This window comes from Nanorana parkeri, unplaced genomic scaffold (genome assembly GCF_000935625.1).
Source record: "Nanorana parkeri isolate BGI_ZX_2015 unplaced genomic scaffold, ASM93562v1 scaffold796, whole genome shotgun sequence".
NCBI lineage: Eukaryota > Metazoa > Chordata > Amphibia > Anura > Dicroglossidae > Nanorana > Nanorana parkeri.
In genome coordinates, this window is record NW_017307064.1 from 550,367 (window position 1) to 572,016 (window position 21,650).

The 21,650-nt window shown below is 41.6% G+C and overlaps 1 protein-coding gene across 1 annotated transcript in view; it reads left to right on the forward strand.

Annotated features, from left to right (window-relative positions):
* The window catches only part of LOC108793969 (heterogeneous nuclear ribonucleoprotein R-like), a 67,353-nt gene that overhangs the window by 29,410 nt on the left and 16,293 nt on the right, over nucleotides 1-21,650 (forward strand). Inside the window, exons 3-9 of the mRNA XM_018564934.1 lie at nucleotides 606-719; nucleotides 808-984; nucleotides 6,427-6,562; nucleotides 11,676-11,881; nucleotides 12,571-12,720; nucleotides 13,239-13,360; nucleotides 20,980-21,640. Coding sequence (XP_018420436.1) covers nucleotides 606-719; nucleotides 808-984; nucleotides 6,427-6,562; nucleotides 11,676-11,881; nucleotides 12,571-12,720; nucleotides 13,239-13,360; nucleotides 20,980-21,589 — 1,515 coding nt within the window. The 3' untranslated portion in view covers nucleotides 21,590-21,640. The remainder of the gene's footprint in view (nucleotides 1-605; nucleotides 720-807; nucleotides 985-6,426; nucleotides 6,563-11,675; nucleotides 11,882-12,570; nucleotides 12,721-13,238; nucleotides 13,361-20,979; nucleotides 21,641-21,650) is intronic.

Genomic DNA, 21,650 nt, shown 5'->3' on the forward strand with positions numbered 1-21,650 from the left:
CGCTGCCACCCTAGTGTGAATGGGGCCTTAGTAAGAGCCACATTTTTATTTTTTGATGAATAAATCATACAATTAATTTCCTAAAATTTGGCTCTGATAAACATTTGTGATGCCGAGTGCATTTCGGGGGTGGTCAGTAAATTCCTTTAGGCTAATCTTAATTTTTCTTTTTTTCTTTTCAGAAATTATAGGACATTGCGTTCTACGTTTTTATCCTCAAAATCATAAAATCATTTTAGAAAACCCACCACTCTTGCTGCTTACACTGATCTGGAACTAATGAATGTAAACATAGCGCTGTGTACATTTGTGATTGCTGTGATTTAGTTATCACAGCAATCACAAGCTACAGAGCCATTTAGATCAGCTCTGTACATAGTTTCGGGCGCAGCAGCCGTCCGAGGGTCATTTCTGGAATTACGTCATTTCAGCAATAGGTGTCCAATAGGCGTTTTTTAAAATATAGCGGTAGTGCTCAAAAAGATTGGAAACTTGTTTCGTATTTTGTAAGTAACTTAGATTTTTTTTTTTATTGCATTGAAAATAAGGTTATTGTACAAACAGAGCCCACTAAGGGGAAAGTTTGTTTTTCTTGTTTTTCTCAGGAATTATTGGAAAGAACTGGATATAGTTTAGATGTGACAACTGGACAAAGAAAATATGGAGGTCCTCCTCCAGAATCTGTGGCCTCATGTGCACAGCCTGGCATTGGGACAGAGGTTTGTGCATAATTGCTTTCTCCTCCTTTATTACACACTTACATTCCAATGAAAAAAATACTTCCATTCTCATGTAATACTTTCACAGGTTTTTGTTGGCAAGATACCCAGAGATCTCTATGAGGATGAGTTGGTGCCTCTTTTTGAAAAAGCAGGGCCTATCTGGGATCTTCGACTTATGATGGATCCCTTGACTGGACAAAATAGAGGTTATGCCTTTATCACATTCTGCAATAAAGAAGGAGCACAAGAAGCGGTTAGGCTGGTAAGTGTTTGATATGAGCTCTTACTTTGGAGGTGAATATAAATTTAAAAACAAATCCTTACATTGAATGCGTCAATGCGTGAACATTTTTTATTAGACTCATACTGGATTATGTCGACAAAGGCATAGACTGAGCAAGTTGTCATCTTTAAAAACTCCATAGTAGTGCAGGCAACCCTAAGGATGAAAAACATTAAACGCTGTGTTTGGTCTTAGTGAATAGTGTTATGACCAAAAAAATTGATGTTTACCGAATTTTGAAGTAGATGTAAACTCGATCACTAAAATCTCGTATAAGCTGTAACATGTCAATGTAATTCTAAATGTAACGGTCAGCATTTTTAAATTTGCAGCTTTCATTAAAATAATATCTGGTGATCCTGCCATAAAGGTCCTTGTTCAGACACTTCCTGTTATAGGGCAACAACTGTTTTATGTGGGTCCTGGAGCAATGATGTGCAGCTGATGGAGTAAGTGCATGTAGACAGGAAGTGGCTGAAAAAGGTTGAAGATCAAAAAAGGTAAAAACGGCACAGTGGCGTAGTGGTTAGTGCTTCTGCCTTGTACCGCTGGGGGACTCTAGTTCTCCATGTGCTTGCATGGGTTTCCTCTGGGTACTCCGATTTCCTCCCACACTCCAAAGACATGCTGGAAGGTTAATTGGCTCCTGTCTAAATTGGCCCTGTATGTATACATGTAAGATAGGGACCTTAGATTGTAAGCTCCTTGAGAGGCAGGGACTGATGTAAATTTGCAGTATGTAAAGCTCTGTGTAAATTGTCAGCCCTATATAAATACCTGTAAAAAATAAATACACAAATAAAACTGCATATTTTTAAAATAAGTCACGCCAGTTGCATATGATACACAGTGCTTTAAAAAACAATACAAACTAGTTATTGTTTAGATCTTTTGAAGAATAATTCCACTTTTGTTGAGAAAAAAAATCAATCCTCTGGTTAATCTGTGCACGTTACAAGGATTTTCTTCGTTGCAGTTACCTACCTGTTTCTGTTCTGAAGAAGTAGCATGGGAGGGTCTAGGTTCATTATAATCAGCTGGTGGGCTTCCTGAGTTGTTATAGGGAAAGGTGCAGTATCTCCATCCCTTTAGTAGTAATTAACCAGTAGAAAGTATTTCACTATTGTCACCAAAAATTAAATTCCTATTGCAAGTGATACCAAAAATGATACTTGTATCTTCTGGGAAAATCAGTCAGCCAATTTCAGAAGCAGGAAGTGACATTTCTGGGAGCGCTCCATACACCAACTGTATCGAACGCCTCAATGTTACCGTATTGCATTTTTGACAGATTTGGAACATTACAGCAACTACAGTTTTAAGTGGAATGGTAATTTTTAATAACATCGAATTTAAAAAAAGACTTGTGCGACAATTAAAAATGCTATGTTAATTTTTTAATATTTTTTGTATTTTTAAAGTGAAATTACTCTTACGCTTTTTAAAAGCCCACATAATTCATTTTAAACATTATTTCTTTATCGTCAATAGAGGGACATTTTAAAACAGGTTATACTGCCGCATACAGGAGATTGGGACACTGAGAAACAAAAAACTTTACATTGTATTTCCACTTTTGCAATCAAATTTCAGAAAACCCCATATTTTTTCAAAATATGTCTTACATTTTAGTTATTTTGTTGCAGCAGACAACATGGCTGATTTCAAGGTTTTTCAAAGCACATCCACAGTGATCTGTCCTTAGAAAGATTTAGGGAATTTGAGGATTGTGTTTCTTCCTATTAACTTCATTAATACTTGAATAGAGAAGCCAGGTATTTAATAATTTAACCCCACACAGCATCTTCTAACATTACAAAGAAGGAGAAGCAAGTAGAAATGTTAACCCTTGAGGGGCCCAAAAACCCTAACCCGAGTAAAAAGCAATTTAAAATGCAAGAAGCATTTTCTAATATTTTTTTAAGCTTAAGTTATGTAAATGGGAACATGTAACACATTAAAAATAAGTGTTATCCCAATTTGGTTGTGAAAGTGGAAATACACTTTAATGCATCCCATGTAAGCCTGCTCAACCACCATGGCTCAATTTTTTGCGAGAGTCCTAGGATGTTGGATGCCTTTTCCTCTGCTTACAAAAAGTGTAACCATATTTGTCCTAGCTCCTTTATTTTTGTTAAGATTTCTTCCTATTTGATGTCAATCAAGATTCTTGATACACCTTAATGTTTTTCTTTTGGTGACTTAAATCAAGATTTCCGCTCCACTGCCTAAGCTAATGCTAACTTAGCAGCTATGCCTTATCCTCAGCCACAGTTTTGGAAGTTCTAACTGGGCCACGCTGGGCTGGAAGATTGCAGGTCTAGCCTGGAATGTGACCCATGGGCACTGGACTCTGCATTGTGGCACTCTCCAGACCTTTGCGTATTGTGTCAGTAAGCCACAGATTGCTTTCCAGGTCCAGAGTCGTGGCACACCTTCTGGTTTCACTCATATTGCTATTAAACCCAGCGGAAGCACCATCTTGCTGTTGCTCCCATATCTTTCTGTTACATCCCCTGTTTAAGCTATTACTCTATGACAAGTGAAAACTCCCTGTAGTTTCCTGGGCCCCTCCAGACAATGTGGTAGAGCCTCTGCCCTTTCAGAAGTGATTTATTCCTTGGTGTTCTCAGCCCAACATAGGTGCTCCAGTAATCCACGTTAACAGGCATACTACCAAACTGAAGTTTTAGGGCTGGAAGCCGATGGCCATCTTACTCTTGCCAGCCTATTGAGCTTGGGCAGAGACTTGGAGGGCCTCTCTGTCCTTGTCATTGGAAGAATTGCAACTTCTGATAAACATCTTGAAGTGACTTGGTTGTCTCTACAATGCAGGACACCTCAATTGCAGGGTCATCTGACCAAGATTCAGCTAAAAAAATGCAATGGCTGTTGCTTACATCAACCATAAAGGAGGCACCAGAAGTTGTGTGGTATGGAAAATTGGCAGTCGGATTACCTCAGTTTTCAGTGTCTGGATGTGTCGAGGCTCTCAGCACAGTTTCCCTGAATTTCCTGTACATTACAACATCCCAAGAACAGCACAATCTCCAGCAACTGTTCATCTTCTAGCTTAGAGAAGGCTTGAGGAAGGAGAGGGTGCTGGAGGGGAGTAGTTTGATTTGCTGTGTCTTTGTGTTTGTAGAGACACACACAGCTTACTAGCACACAGAAGGGTGGCTCCATAGAACTGTGATTGAGAAAGGAGCCAGCCAAAAACAGGATATCAGGGCTAGTGCTCAGGAGACAAGCTAATTCTGCAGGAAACTAAAACTTTTCAACATCAAACAAAAAGCCTCATCCATTGTAAGTGATTTAATCAGAATTTCCAATAGCTTAAAACCCTTATGAAGTTAATATCACTTTAAGGCTAGAAAGTCAACCTTCCAAAAGGTCTACCATCACACCTGGAAAGCACACTTTGTACGGTGTGAGATCACGAAGTTTCATCTTATGAAGTACTGCATGGGACATATTTTATCCTTTCTCCAGTCTGCCCTGAACCAGCATATTGCCTGGAGTACCATCAAGGTGATATCTGCTTTGGCAATCCTCTTTCACAGGCCACTTGCCACTCACATGTTGGTGAAGGCTTTTTTGCAGGGCGTGATACACCATGATTCCCCCTGTTCATGCTTCGGTGACTCTATGGGACCTCAGTCTGTTTCTGTTGGCCCTTCAGACACCACTCTTTGAACTGATAAGAGATTTTTCTCTGCCTTTATTTGCTTGCAAGGTGGCCCTCTTCATAGCCATCACTTCTGCTTGGTGTGTTTCTGAATTAGCAGCCTTGATATGCAAGGATCCCTTTCTGGTCATTTATAGGGATTAAAGGAGAACTATGAGGTGAGTGATTTTCACTCATCCTCATAATTAGAGCGACCTGTGACAAAGAAGCTTTCACAGGTCGGCTCTATCGATCAGGAAGTGGGCAGAAACATGCAGCTGATCCGCTCACTTCCCGATCGTCTCCCTGCAGTGAGTGGTGACTGTCCGTCACCGCTCGCAGCAGGGATTCCCTCTTCGATTGTCCAGTGCTGAGTGGAGGAACGAACAGGGTTGGGGGCGGGCACAGCTGGCTCAGCCTCTAAATAGGCAGAGCCAGCTGTCACTCACACAGCTAGTTGGATCTTGACAGTATTCTCAAGATCCGTCCAGGCTGCTGCGGAAGCAATAGCTCGCAATATACTGAGCTTTGGGTCACGGGAGGTTAGTATATATCCTCCCGTGACCATAAAGAGAACTATGGGGGAAAACACTTGCCCCATAGTTCTCTTTTAAGTTATGCTGAGGGCTAGGCCTGCTTTCTACCTAAATTGGTCTCTGCCTTCCACCTTAACCAGGGCATTGTGTCACCATCCTTGTGTCCTGCTCCTTAGCACCCTAAAGACATTTTCCTACACTGTTTTGATGTGATTCGGGTGGTCAAAGTTTACCTTTCTGCAACCTTTGCTGTTCACAAGTATGACTCCCATGTTTGTTATTTCTGACGGCTCCCATCAGAGACAACCAGCTTCCCACTGCAGTTCTATAAGCTTATGGTAAAAGTTCCTCCCTTTTTCCAGTCACGGCACACTTAACTGGAAATGTTAGCGCTTTTGGACTTTTCAGCATTAGGCTTCTATTTCCTTTATCTGTAAGGCCACCATCTGATCCTCAGTGCAAACGTTTGTCAGGTTCTACCAGGTGGAATTCAGGCCTCTGTGGATGCCATTTTTGGCGGAAAAGTCCTTCAGATAGCCCTGTAGTCTTGGGCATGACTCTGTTCTAGTTCTCTCTTCCTCTTTGGGGTTGTTGCCCATTGGGCCTGTTAGCCGTTGTTTTCTGTGTTGCCCACATTTTCTGTTGGACTGCTTTTGAACATCCCAGTGGTCTAAGAATTAACTCCTTTTGTCCTGTGATGTACGATCAAGAAAACAGGATTTTGTCTTACCTGTAACAGGAATCTCCCCTGTGTATTGTGATCCACTCTATACTGCTTTTTACAAAACCAGGGCAGACTGGGAGTGGGGGGAGAGGTTATGCACTTCTGTCCTGCAGCTTTGATTAATTTTCAAGTGTCCAATCACCTGAAAGGTAGCTGCATAACCCAGTGGATTAAGGATGAACTTCATGTATCTCAGAGTCTATTGAGGGACATAGCTCCCTCACCTCGTATGATATCCTTTTCTTTTTGGACTGTTTGCTACAACTGAGCAGGTGGGCTTTGTGGGGGATATAGACTCAAGAAAGGGGGCTGGCCTTCAGTTTCTATGAGCCTAATGTCCATTTATCCTGTAGGCAGCAGTATAACCCTAGATTGCTTAATTATCTTCAAAATGTGTTCCTCAAAGGGCTCTAAGAAAAGTATTTTTACTATGAGTACAAAAATCCTATTTTTGAATGTCTCTATTTAACTCTGTTATTTCTTTCTCTTTTCAGTGTGACAACTATGAACTACGCCCTGGAAAACACATTGGAGTGTGCATTTCTGTGGCAAATAACAGACTTTTTGTTGGATCAATACCCAAAAATAAGACAAAAGAAAATATTCAGGAGGAGTTTAGTAAAGTTACAGGTACTGTTTTTAAGGCAGGTTTCTTCTAACTAATACAATTTCAGTGCAGTGCATTTTTATCCTGCAGTAAACCCTCTTCCACTTAACTTGCACTTGGCTTCAGTGGGCAGGTTTTAAAGGTTTAGCACAGCATAACCACCTCAGTAGCAGCATGTTTCTTCATTTTCAAAAAATAATGTGGCAACAAATATTACCTTGAAGTGGCCACTTTCCAAAAAGTGGTCTATTTGGGATGTTTGTAACGCCCTGGCATTTTTATTTTAGTCCACCCCCCCCCTTTTATATAGCAAAAATCAGTGGCTATTACATACCACCAAAGGAAAGCTTTATTCCTTGAAAAAAAAAAGTATGAAATTCATATGTGTACAGTATGTATCACCGAGTAATTGTCAGTCAAAACTGATAAGTGGCCTGGAAAGCAAGGGGGTATAACATGCTGGTATTGAGGTGGTTAACATATAACCAGTTAAAAGATAACTCCTTGATTGCCCCAATAAAAAATAAATTACTTAATCATACTTTACAGGATAGCAGGAGCATACGGTTATGCTGCTGCCTTCAGGAGACTGGACAGTAGCAAAGCAAAGCTGTAAGGACATACCACTATAACCCTTCCAGCTCCCAGCAAACCTCAGTTTTGCTAGCTTGCTCTATGAGCAGACCTCCTATGAGAGAAGCTACCCATTTTTTTTTCTTTTATCTAGATTATTTTTTTCTAGCAAGTTTCTTCAGTATTGGCATAGCTTCTCGGGCTTCTGTTTGCAGCTTTCCTGATCAGCTAGTCCTCGGCATTGCCCCGGAGGCAGTACCTGGATCCCACTGTAAACATCAGGTGCCAGTCTGTAATGTTTTTCCTTAGCACTAAACTCTGCTTTCAGGCGTGTAACGTGATGAGTTAGCCACAGAGTGCTTTACAGGTCCAGGGCTGAAGTACAACAGCCTGGGGGAATCTGCTTCTCAAATTTTCAAGGCTGCCACGCCGTCTTTTCACATGTTCTTTAGGTTTTCCCAAGTGGATGTTCAGGCCTTATCTGATAACGGCTTTGCTTGTAGGGATTCTTCAGGAAGCTCTGTAGGTTCATTTTGAACCTTCTCTGGTATCCTGTTTGTAGTTTTCTGTGGTCCTGTTAAGGTACATATAGAGTTACAATTCTCCCCTTCTAACATGAATAGGTTAAATGATCCATAGCACACACTTCCAGTACACTGCAGCAATAGAGTTACAATTCTGCCCTGCTAACATGAATAGGTTAAATGATCCCAGAGGCAGATGCATGATCGGATTTGTAGTTTCATAACAGCTGCGTGTAAGCAAATACAAATGTTTTATTTTTCTAAAACAATCTTAAATTAAAGTTCTTCATAATCATAAAGAAATTGGCCTAAAATCATTAGTCTGTATTGTTTTTTAAATGTCACCTGTCCCTTTAAGAAAAGGTATCGGTAATTGGTATCAGCAAGTACACGAGGGGAAGTACTTGTACTTGGTCCTGAAAAAGTGGTATTGAACATCCCTAATAGTAAGTAATTACTATGTCCCCAGTTATAAATGAACAGAAAGTGCTATACATCACTCCTCAGTTTATGAATGGACAAGAGCAGCTCAGTACAAAGGCTACTTGTCTATTCATAGCTGGGGGATAGTAAATAATTATTATCTTCTTAGTTTGTGAATGAACAGGAAGCTGTTGTACTATGTGCTTCCTGTTCATTGAGTGCTGGGGCTGCAGAGGAGGAGATTGAGGACTTTTCTTTTTCAAAAGGAAAATATCAGGGGTCTGTTTAGACCCTTGATATATGCCCAATGCTCCCAACAGTGCTCCCAACAGTAAACCTAAATAGATAAATACGAAATAAATAAATACAATAGTAAAACATTGTTAAAAATTATATAAAGCGCACACACCATACACGTGCAACATACATGTGCACCATATTGTGTTGGTTATGCACATGCGCTGCAGCGCAATGTCAGAACACACCAGAGTGCTTGATTAATTCAACTGCATGCTGGTGCATAGCAAAGCATTGTGCATTTTTATATGCTGTGTTACAATTAAATGTATGCCTGCATCATTTTATAACAAAACACACCAACACAGTGCACACACAGCACTGCAGACCAGGTGTTACCATAACACAGATTTTTACAAAAAGTTGCTTATGTGCAGTTTTGTGTAACTTAATTTTTTACCGTTTCACAAAAAGGCACAATTTAAAATTTACAAATATTTGCTATTTATTTACGCAATACAGTTTTATCTTTTGGATTTAGTAGGATTGTTTGTGTGTGCTGATGATTTTAGTGTATTTTTTTTTATCAAGAGTATTGAACATTTGTGCAACTGTACTACAAAATTAGTAGCACTATCTTTTTATTGTACCGGTCCTGTGCTTGCAGAAAATGTATGGTTGGGGGGGCTTTTTTAAAGTTAAAAATTACAAAAATGGTCTAGCCGTGTGAGGTAAAAAGTGGAACGCAGAGAAAGGGTTACGGTTACTACTGATAAAAAAAAAAAATAGAGAATCTTTCTTAACCCTTTAATCGGTAGCTGGTTTGGCTCTTCAACCATTATTGACTTCGGTTTTTATTTCCCAGACTTTGCCTACTTGGACAAAATCTTTAAGTACAGAACAGGCGACTGCTGGAGTTGATCCACACTTTATTGATTTGTGTGGATCAGATGACTGTTGCTTCTCATTTCATATGTGAGGCAGTGCTTGTCGTCGGTTGTCTCGTATGTCTGTCTCTTCCATTCAGATATGCAGATCTATCAGGTTTAAATGCTGGTTGACAAAATCCTAATGCAAACATTCACTTGCAATTACCCTGCATGAGAGGTCGTCTTTTTTTAAGCTACTTTGGATTACATTATTTAAATAGCTACGGTAGGTAAAAGTGAACACTTACCTCAAATGTGGAAAATAGGGAACAGCGTTGTAAGCCTGTTCCCTCTTTTCTGTCATTTATACATTTCTCTGCAATGGTCTCTCTATCCATAGGTGTTTCCACAACTTTGTCACCACTTGGGAACGCCGGATGTGGATCTTCTGGCTTCTCACAACAAGAAGGTGGACAGATTTGTGTATAGAGTGAGGAATCCAATGGCGGATGCCTTAGTATCTCCGTGGGATTAGTACACATTATTGTATGTCTTTCCTCCACTAATGCTATTGCCATGCCTGCTTCACAGGATAGAACATGGAGGAATTCCAGTCTCATTGCTCCAGATTTGCCTCGCAGGGTGTGGTATGCCAATTTGTTTAGTCTCTTGGCAGACGATCCCTGGCTTCTTCCAGATCAGATTTATCCTGGAAGATCCTGCTTCTCGGTCACTGGCCTGGCTGTTGAAACCCAAGTGATGGAAGACAAAGGAATTTCAGATTCTGTTATTCCATCTATGCTTAAGGCTCATAGATCTTCTACTAGTAAGATTTATCACCATACGTGGAAGGTTTATATTTGTTGGTGTGAGTCCTTGGAGTTTTCCCCATGTGCTTTGTTGCGAATTTTGTCTTTCCTTCAACTTGTGGCAGATCAACGTTTACCATAAAAGGTCAGATATCTGCCTTGTTGGTCCTTTTTAACATCCTCTTGCTTCTAATTCCCTAATTCGTTATTTTATTCAGGAAGTCTCACGTATGACTCCTCCTGTTAGGTCTCCACTTCCTCTATGGGATTTGAACTTGGTTCTATCAGTTCTACAAAAACCTCCTTTTGAACCTATCCAAGTAATTTCTTTGTCTTTGTTATTCAAAAAGGTTGCCTTTCTTGTATCCATTACCTTGGCTAGAATGGTTTCCGCGTTGTCTGCTTTGTTTTGTGGAGAACCCTATATGCTTCTTCATAAGGACAAGGTTGTTTTAAGACCGCAGGTTTCTTTTTTACCCAAGGTGGTTTCAGCCATTCATTTAAATGAAGAAATTGTTTTACCTTCACTTTGTCCAGCTCCTTTTCCTCCTAAGTAAAGTTCTCTTCATTGTTTTAATGTTGCGTGGCCTGTTTGAGTTTATCTGTCAGCCTTTATCTGTCAGCCATAGCTCCTTTTAGGCTTTTGGATTATTTATTTGTTTCCTAATTTTCCTGTTTCTGCTAAGGCAGTTAGTACTTCTTGAGCATTTCAGAATCAGACTTCTGTTACTCTAATTGCAAACCACAACTTGGTTCACACTTTTGCTAAGTTTTCTAAAGTTGATAGTTCTTTCTCTTTTGATGGCAGAAAAGATTTTCAGGTGGCTGTTTGAGTATTTGAACTGGTCCTTCTAGTTTGTATAGTGCTTGCCCCTCTGTTTTGGACTGCTTTTGAAGATCCCTACATCACAGAATTCTTCAGAGCTATGTCCCTCAATAGACGATAGAGATAATAGGATTTTGTTCTTATTGTAAAATCCTTTTCTTGGAGTCCAGTTAGGGACACTCTTCCCTCCCCTCATTTCCTTTCATACTGCTTGCTACAACTGGTAGGGGTGAGATGGTAGGGGCTATGTCCTTTAAAGTGGTAAGCTTTTAATTTTTTGGTCTAGTACCCATTACTCCTGGAAACAGTAGCATACCCTACATTTCAGAATTCTTTAGAGCTGTGTCCCTCAATGGACTCTGAGAAAATGATGTTATGGTAAGAACAAAATCCTATTTTTTTACATTAGGGGACACAGGCCCCTCCCCTGTGTTCTTGTGATCCATTCATATTGCTTGCTACAAATCTGAGCCTTGCTGGGAGTAGTAGGGGTTATACTGGGCTGTACTTCAGCTTTGCTGTGTCAGTGTCCAGTCTCCTGAAGGCGGCAGGAGCATAACCCTGTGTTCCTGAATACTCTCCTGTGTCCTGTAATGTACTCCAAGGAAAGAATGTTCCTGGTAAGTCAAAATTCTTATTTTTTTATTTCTGTTACTGTTAGTGAGAGCTACCCTTACTTCCGGTCCTGGGGAAAACCTTTTTTTTTTACCAGACAGGAAGTCTTGCCAAGCATTCTAATCCTTCCCCACTCTATCCAAAACAGAAAAAAAAGTTTTGGGTATAGACAGATTTTAATAAGCAGTATTCATGTTTTGTATTTTCTGCTGTGTTGCTGTTTTCCAATAGCCATTTACATTTTGTTGTGTAAATTTTAGAGGGCCTGGTGGATGTAATACTCTATCATCAACCGGATGACAAGAAAAAGAACCGTGGCTTTTGTTTTCTGGAGTATGAAGACCACAAGAATGCAGCTCAAGCCAGACGCAGGTTAATGAGTGGAAAGGTGAAGGTTTGGGGGAATGCTGTCACTGTAGAGTGGGCAGATCCTGTGGAGGAGCCAGATGCTGAGATCATGGCAAAGGTGAGAAGCTAAATGAAAAACTACTTTGCACTTATCTTCAGAAGACCTAATGTTGATAATACATAAAATATAAAAGTGTTAGAAAACAAATCAATTATGGAACGATTTCACAAATTCATTAGCAGTAAGTTAGTCTTCTAAGATATGGCTGTTGCTGTTACTTCACCGTGACCTATGAGACTCTGGGACTCCTATGTCTTCCAGCCACAGGTGAGAGAATGCCTGTGAGTGCTGCCTTCTCTTTATTTGTCACTATGTGCTCCACAATATGGCACGGAGCACATGGCAGGGGCTAATGAGATGGCAGCACTTACAGGCATTCTGAAACGGGGCTCTCTTTTCATAGATCTGGGTGGAGTAACAGCAACAGTCCTAGCTTGGACTAATGTACAGCTAAAGACAAACCTAAATATCATATATAGGTGTGAAATCTGTATTTGTTTGCATGGGATGGATATTCAACTGTTAAAACCTCTATTTCTTTTGACCTAGTATTCTATTGTCGTTTTATATAGCTCAATTTTCTGCTCTCCTCAGTAGGCACCTCAGAGAACCTAGCAATTTTCCCATGAAGCTTGTGGCATTTTAAGGGATAATAACCTGTTTTTTTGTCTAGTTTTTTAATATTCATGCATCACTTTGGTGTCCTTCATTTAAAAGAATATATAATCCTAAATCATGTTTTTTAGGTCAAAGTACTTTTTGTGAGAAACCTGTCTTCCACAGTAACTGAGGAAATCCTTGAGAAGGCTTTTTCAGTGTTTGGGAAGCTGGAGCGGGTGAAGAAGTTAAAGGATTATGCGTTTGTACACTTTGAGGAGAGAGACTCTGCAGTCAGGGTGAGACCATTTAATGATTTACAGATACCAAACTGGTAAGAATGATAATGGAGCAATTCTGTATTTTTAGACTTGAGTTTTGTGTCCTCTGTGCAAGGGCATACATTAACTACAGCAACTTATCCTTTTTTCCATAATTACATTATATAATTTAGTGGTAATCCTTTACAAACCGTATATGTAGCTGTTTCTTTAAAATAATGCAAACAGTTGCATTGTGACCCTTTACAGGCTTCATGTTTATGTTTATTGCTGACATCTGAAGTGGAAATCATTTTACAGTAAACAGGGATGAATATGGGAGTAAAGATCTTGAAAGTGGATGCAGCAAAACCAGTTCTTCTTTTGTAGAATTATCTTGCTGATTTGTTCTGCCATAGACAAGCAGGACATTGCTTTCAACATTTTTTATTTAGTCTGGTGGTTTTACTTTGGTGCCATTCCCATCTATCACATTACATAATGTTAGGTTTGCTTTTTTGCTTGTGGATATTCAGTCCTGTTAATTTCCATAAAAGGCCATGGATGAAATGAATGGAACGGACTTGGAAGGGGAAGACATTGAAATAGTATTGGCAAAACCCCCAGACAAGAAGAGAAAAGAGCGGCAGGCAGCTCGACAAGCTTCTCGCGGTCCAATGTGAGTATATTGTATGTTTCTTTCCTTGAAATTTCAAAATTATATTCTGCTTTGAGAGCTTGGCCACACCATGTCCAGACCAGATCTGGATGTGTTTCTGCAAACGCGGTGCAGTGTGTTTTTGACAAGTTCTGGTGCAGTTATCTATTTATTTTTTTGCTTAAAATGGTTTTTTAGGTGCAGTCCAGTGTTTTCCAGTGTGTTTGCATGCCCTTTTGATGCATTTACATGCGTTTTTGGTGCGTTACAGACCAGAAAAAAATAGTGAATGCAGCATTTTTTCCCCCTACACCGGAACGGACTTCACTGGTGTGAGCAGAGCCCAGAAATGTCATAGGAATACATTGGGATGCATTTCAGGTGCAGACAAAATGTTCTGGTCCGGACATGGTGTGAACAAGCCCTAAAGCATGCACATTTCCCATGTTTTATCCCTTTAAACACACTGCAAGTACAGAAAGTAAACTGTTGAAGTGCCAGAAATATGCATTTCTACCATCTTCTTTGACATGACAGTGTATTTTTGTCTCTGAATTCTTTAATAGGTGTTGTCAACCTTGCCCATTTAATTTCTGATGGATTACAAAGAACACAGAGTCTTCTTCTCCCATCCCCATCTCCATTGCCCCTCCTTGTGCACAGGAATATCAGCTCACAAGATTTCTGTCAAAATCATCTGTATTTATTGCACTTAAAAATAGATAGATAGATAGATATTGAGTAGGTCCCCAAAAAAAATTGCAGCCAAAATAGCTTTGACCTGTCGAGGCTTGCATTCCACTAGACCTCTGAAGGTATTCTGTGGTATCTGGCTCCAAGCCGTCGGTAGCATATCCCTTTAAAGAGGAACTTATCTTCAAAGTAGCAACAAATGTACCTTTAGAAATGTTTAGCAATCACAATCTACAAGTGGATACTAATAGATAATTGCAGGCTTTTTATTATTTGCATACCATATTTTTCTTTTCTTCCCCAGTCTTCTCACAGTGACCATTTAACTAAGGGCAGGTTACTGGAGCTCCCTTTACTTCCTGGAACTCTGGCACATGTGACTTGGACATGTGACAATGCACATCATCTCAGGGGTGGAAAATTCCTTTCCCTGAAATCGTGAGATTACAGATGAGATTTCCCAGCAATGCTCTCCTGATATCACCTTCCCAGGATGCAATGCTTGGGCACGATTACATCATTTGTGCCAAAGTGGACCAGGAAGTGGAAAAAATAAATTGTAAGTAAAATAAAAATGTTTGTTTAGCTAATGAATTTAAGATGCTTTCATATCACCATGCAGAGCTGTATGCTACTGTGAATTTTTTTGTCAAAAGGGGTAAAGCTCCACTTTAAGTCCTGTAAGTGGCAAGGTGGGGCCTCCATGGATAAGACATGTTTTTCCAGCACATCCCACAGATGCTCAATTGGATTGAGATGTGGAGAATTTGCAGGCCATGTCAACACATTCTTGAACCTTTTTTGCAGTCTTGTCAGGGAGCATTATCCTGCTGAAAGAGGCCACTGCCATCAGGGTATACCATTTCCATGAAGGGGTGTACTTGGTCAGCAATGATGTTTAGGTAGGTGGTATGTATCAAAAGTAACATCCACATGACACGATCAGATTTCCCAGTAGAACATTGCCCAAAGCATTACACTGCCTCCACTGGTGTGCCTTCTTGCCACAATAGCTGCAGTTTTGGAGTTGCTCTGACCCAGTCGTCTAGCCATTACAATTTTTCCCTTGTCAAAGTGCTTTCCAAGACATCAACTTCAGGGACAGAATGTTTACTTCCTCTTACTGCCACTTATAGCCCTGCCACTTTCAGCTGCCATTGTAATCAATGTCCTCTTCACTTCTCAGTGGCTATGATGTTATAGTTTTTTTTAAACAGGGTTTCTTCTTTAAAGTAAACAAAAATTGGAAGAGACGGAAGCGCCACTACCTGGCGCAATAAATGTGGTTCGGTGTGGCAGGAAAGAAAGGTAATGGTCTCACCTGTAGAAGTGTAGTGGCGCTTCCGTCTCTTCCAATTTTTGTTTACAGTACACACGTCGGACGCCCCGGTCCGAACTCAACGGAAGCTGCACACCCGCATCAATCTTGGAAACCCACCCCCTCCCCCCGTTTCAAATTCTATCCCTAAACTCAAATTCATTCTCTAAACTCTCCCCCCCCTTTCGTTCCGATCGGTGCTCCTACGCATCATCACACTGATTATCCTTTTCCTTTCCCCCACCGACCCCCTGACGAGCGCTTCACGCGGGACAACACTCTTCTAATTTTTCATTTCTTCTTTAAAGTGACTAAAATAAAAATGGTGAAAAATGTGCCCCTGCAAAGAAGATATTTAATACTAACCTCATCTGCTAAACACTGCTGTGTGGCAGAGAAAGAAGTCTTCGGATTTATGTGGTTACTTCCTCTGCCCCTACATAACTTTTTTGTTCTGTAGTGACATAAGGGTAGGCCAGAGGAAGTATAGTGTGCAGTGGCCCACCAGACACCAGCAGTGATCAGTTGGGCAGGTAGCAGGAGTAGTGAGTAATAAGTATCTTTCTTTTACATGGGACACATTTTTGGCCATTTGTTTTATTTTTATTTTTTAAGTTCATTTAGAAATTCTAATACAGTCAGGTTATACTTCTGCCTTGAGGAGGTTGGGACACTGGCAAACAGAAAAAGTTTTAAGCCAGCCTCTCCTTTACCCTGCCGGCCTGTTTTTTTGCTAGTGTCCTAGGAGGTTTTATGCCTTTTCTTCAGCTCCACTGAAATAAGTCTAACTACTCTTTTTGCTAGCTTTCTATTTTTGAAATATTTTTCTCAGTCTTTTTTACTCACATTTTGGTAATTTGTTTTTACCATCTTTTTGTGTGCATTATTGGCTGGTTCTTCATTTCTCATTGGCAGGGGCCCATTGCTACAGTCAGTAGTTTGCCCTTGGTGGTGTTTTTCTCCTGCCATGCTCTGGAATACCATGTTGATCCTCTGTTTTTTCCATTGGTCATTAGTTTCTCTGTCTTGCAGAGGGCTTCTCTTCACCTGCCCTTAAATCAGAAGTTGGTTCCTTCAGATACCTCTAACATGCACTGTCCTATAAATCTTATTAGAACTCTGTCTTCTCAGATACCTCTGACATGCATAGTCCTGTAATTTCTATTGGACCTAACAGTGGCTGTTGCCCAACTCTGGGTTTTGGATGTCCCAACTGTATTAGAATTCTCTCTGGTGTCACCCAGTCTCTGACAACACTGGGAGGTACTCTGTTTATTAGATCTGTTGAACACTAAGGAATTGAGTGTTGTCTCACTAGAGGGAGTGTCATGTGCACACACTCCTTACTCTGTTCTAGCCATTCAGCATGAGGTTGCACCTTCCAGGCTCTGCTACTTATCACAAGACACACACGGTTTCACCTTGGTTAGTCTTTGCTGCCACGCACAGTGACAAGGTAACCACTTGAACCTTTTTCTGTTCCAAGCAGTCAGTTCATAAATGTTTAAGATGTTTACCTTTTATATTTGAGCTAATTTGTTCATGTTTGCAGGACATGTTGGATCACAAACACAAGTGGAGCAGTCTTGCTGTATTGGAACTCTAAAGCTCACAATGATGACACTGATAGTTCAGGGGTGGCATGCAGTGTTCCTTCTTGCAAGGAAATCCTTCGAATTCCTCTTTGGCTCTGTCTGGTGGAGCCCCCCTCCTTGGGTTTAACCTAGGAGGATTTTACTGCAGTTATGCTGAATTTTATGGACCAAAATTCAATGTTTGCTCCTTCCACAGAGGATATAACCTACCTCAGCTTCTTCCCCTGCAGACTCATTATCTGATCTGCCTGCAAGCCTTAGCAGCCCCTGAGCCTTCTTTTCACATCTTCTTACCAGATGCAGTTGTTTCTCAGGAGTCGCAGGCAGCTGCCATAACACCCAGGCTTAGAAGGATTCTTATTTATGTGGTGCGTGCTAACGTAACCCTTTTGCTGCCAGCGACGTATGCCATACTTCGCTGACAGCGGGCCCCTCTAAAGAGACTCTGTTCAGCTGTGTAAAGCTGACAGTCGGCTTTAAGCTGGAAGCAATTCTGGTGGTGGGAAGCAATTCCAGCTGTGGTGGAACTACAAATCCCATGAGGCATTGCATGATTCTCACAGCCACAGACGTGACTCCCGGAGAGAACTGCATCATGGGAGTTGTAGTTTCACCACAGCTGGAGGGCCGGAGTTTGGTTACCCCTGCTGTAGAGGATGCAATACAGCAAAAGAAGACTAGGACCCAGGCTGAGAAGAATCTCCTCTCCTCTGAGGCAAAAAAAGAGTTATTTTTGTTGATCCTAGGCCACAACCTTCAGCTTTTTCCGCATCAGGCAACTGTTTTTCTGGTTTGCAATGCTGCCACCAAGGCTCCTGTTTACTTGTTCTCTTAAGTTTTAGCAGATGGATGCTTAAGCTTCTTTAGATGCCAGTTATGGGCATAAGGTCCTTCAGGCGACTCTTTTGAGTTGCAGGCAGTCCCCAGCTTGTTTAAAGTTGGGCTTGTTAGCGTTTTGTTTGCTGTGTTGCCCACCCCTCAGATGGACTGCTTTTGGACGTCCCAAATGTCTCCTGTGTGTGTTCTATGTCCCTCAATGAACCAAAAAGAAAGAATTTTTGTACTAACCATAAAAGTGCATTGAGGGACACAGGTCCCACCACTTTCTGTTTATGGTATTGCTCCCACCACTACTTTGTTTAAAAATTGAGGCATGCTGGAACTTGGAGGGGATACTCCATGCTGATCAAATTTTTTGTTTGCCAGTATCCAAATTCTCCTGTAGGAGCAGGGGTTTGGAATTCCTTTCGCCTGATGCCCGGGACATGTAGTTCCGGGTGCCAGGCGAGCTAGTTTTTTTTCCCTACATTTAGCACTGCTTCGGGCAAGCAGCAGGGCTAAATATAGAGGGGGAGACATTTTGTACAAGTCATCTGTACAGCCGTCTAAGATCACTTGTACGCAGCCTAATTGTCACTCCCCCTCCCCGGCCGCTGCCTCTCTGCCCTCCACCTCTGTTGCCTCGCTTCTCCTCTCTCTGTGGCTGCTGCCTCTCTCTGGCCGCCTCTGTCCCCGCCCGCTGGCTCCCTCCCCGCCGTGGTCTTCAGGGTCCCCCGCTCTTCTAGGGGACCCGAGACCACGGCAAATTAGATAAGGTTGGGGAGCAGAGCGGTTCTTCCTGTCCGCCAGTACCTGTGCCATGTATTCTCAAGTTCACTTGCAAATTGCAAGCACTCGTTGGTCAGCACGGTCACCGCTATGAGAAGCGCTTCTTAGCACTGCTAAATTCAGTTTTGGTTAAAATAATTTTTTTGTATCAGGACAAGTAGATTGTCATGAGGGACACGTAGATTGGGTCCCCGCATTAGTCCTCAGACAAGTAGTTTTTTTGGTTGAGAGGTGCATTTGAGGTGTCATTCAAATGAATGGCAACGCAATGCACCTTCCGCACCAGAACGCATAGTAGGTGCGGTTGCATGGCACAGGACTGTTCGATTACCGCACTATACTAGTGTGAACGTGCCCTCAAAAACACTGAGACACACACACACAACCACAGACACAATCTCACACACACATACACACTCAAATGTTTTCCTTCTTTTTAAGATCCACCCAGTCTCCCTTCCTTACGAGAACTGGAGTGGATCCTTAGCCTGGGGTCCAGTGTGGGCTGCTGTACTGTGGCAGATCTCCATCCATATATGCATTGCTTGTACAGCTCCCTTGCGCACCCTGTAGAGGTGCAGAAAACCAGAATGTGACGTCACTCCGGTCCAGGCACCTCTACAAGGCAATACAAAGGGAGCTGTAAGCAATGCATCTATGAATAGAGCTTCCTCGCGGCCACAGCTCCAGCCCATCCCACCTCAAACTGACACTCGGCACCGGGCAGCATATTTTGAATGGCTGCTTGGCGCGTGAACTGACAGTGCCGCGCTAGGGGGAGGCTAAGGCCTGGTTCACACCTATGCGTATTGTAATATGTGCGTCTGTCGCGCGACCGTCACGCGGTTTTTTTTACCGCGATTCGCGGTAAAAAGCAGCGCGACCGTCGCGCGATTCCAAAGGCTACTTGGCAGTATACTAATGGAAAACGCCCTACAAAACGGACCAATACGCAGCAAAAAACGCTCCGGGACCTTTTCATGCGTGGGCCGTTTTGTAGTGCGTTCGGGACGGGCGGAAATACGGACAGGTGGGAACGAGGCCATTGACTACAGTGCTATTTATTTTTTTGACCGTTTTGTAGAGCGTTCATCGAGCGTAGGACGCGCTACAAAACGGTCAGGTGTGAACCAGGCCTAAGAAGCCTCTCGCCTAGAAAAGTGGAAGGCACGTGGCAACTCACTGAACACAGGGTCGCAACCCACTTTTGGGTCACCACCCACCAGTTGAGAACTAAGGGAGTTGAGATCATGTAAAATAAACTTGTCTGTTTCCTCAAAGTTTGAAGATGTAGGTTAGATAATGGGAGATGTGTTTTGTATATCGGGAGTCCATTGTTGGAAGTGTTTACTATGAGGGTGTGCTTCTTGTAGAGAATTCTGGCCCTTTTCCAGTAACAAACGACCACCAGAAAGCTTGTCTGTTTTTGACTGCTTGTTACCTGCTGACTTGCCACGTGCAAATCACTTTATAAGTGTTTGCATAGCATTTGACTAGATGTAATTTTCACTACCACAGAAACCATACTAGAACACTTTTGTGTACAACTGTATCTGTTCACAATTTGAAAATTGGTTGAGTTTGCATCACATACATTTGGCTGTCGAACTGCTTAAAAAATGATCAGAAAACTCAGTGTGAATGAACCCTAACTGTGCTTAGAAATCCTTTGTTTAGCTTTGTTCTACTGCTCATATGCTTTTATTCAGACCAACCTATATAGCATTGCTCCCTGTAACCTGGAGCTGCTTGAATTCTCTGCATTATGTTGTTGATAGCTTTTAATCTAAAGGGACATGCAGAGAGCCTATTGTAATCTGTTGAAAATGCAAAAAAGCAGGAATAAATTGGAATGAAACATTAATAGATCTCACATTACATACATTATTGATCCTTCTCATTATGTAAACCCAGGAAAATAATGCAATCCTTGCATGACTAAAATTGTATCTCAACAGTTGTCAAGCATTAAAGTTGACTTAGGCTCAATCACATTCCGAGCTCCTTTTAATGCTTAACTACAATGTCTATATTAACCACTTCAAGCTATATACTGAGAGCACCGCAGCCGAGACGGATGCCGACAATATTGTCGAGATCCACCCAGCTGGCTGATTGACAGCGGGCTCTGCCTATCCTTCATTGTCACACGTCGGCTCTAACTATGAGGATAAGTGAAAATCACTCACCTCATAGTTCTCCTTTAAACATATAATGAATAAGTATGGTTGCCCCCATTTTATATTAATGATAACAAACTATTGGTAGAAACAACTTTGTGTGTGTGTAAAAGAGAGGGAGAAAGAGAGACAAAGCATGGTGTAGCTGTTGCTGAAGTAATGATATAGCTTTTTTTTCTGCTCTTGTATTTCTTTTGATTATAGTAAAAATGCTTGCTTGTGCTTATACTTGGTTTATATTCATAGGTATGATGATTTTTACTATTATCCCCCTCCTCGTATGCCTCCTCCAGGCAGGGGCAGGGGTCGTGGAGGCAGAGGTGGCTATGCTTATCCCCAAGATTACTATGGCTATGAAGACTACTATGATGATTATTATGCATTCGATTACCATGACTACCGCGGTGGATACGATGACCCATACTATGGTTATGATGATGCATACCCTATACGAGGGAGAGGCGGAAGAGGTGGTAGAGGTGCACCTCCACCACCTAGAGGTAGAGCAGCTCCACCCCAACGTGGAGGGCGTGCAAATTTTTTACAAAGGGGTTCTCCCATGGGCCCTCCTAGAGGATCCAGAGGTGGGCGTGGTGGGCCTTCTCAACAATCACAACGAGGTCGGAATTTACGTGGTAACCGTGGAAATAGAGGTGGGAATGTTGGTGGAAAAAGAAAGGCAGACGGGTATAGTCAGCCAGACTCCAAGCGCCGCCAGACCAACAATCAGAATTGGGGAAGTCAGCCTATAGCCCAGCAGCCACTGCAACAAGGTGGTGATTATAGTGGTAACTATGGTTACGGTAATGACAATCAGGAGTTTTATCAGGATTCTTATGGGCAGCAGTGGAAATAGGAAAAGCTAAAACCATACATTTTCATCTTTCAAACACCTACAATTATATATATATATATAT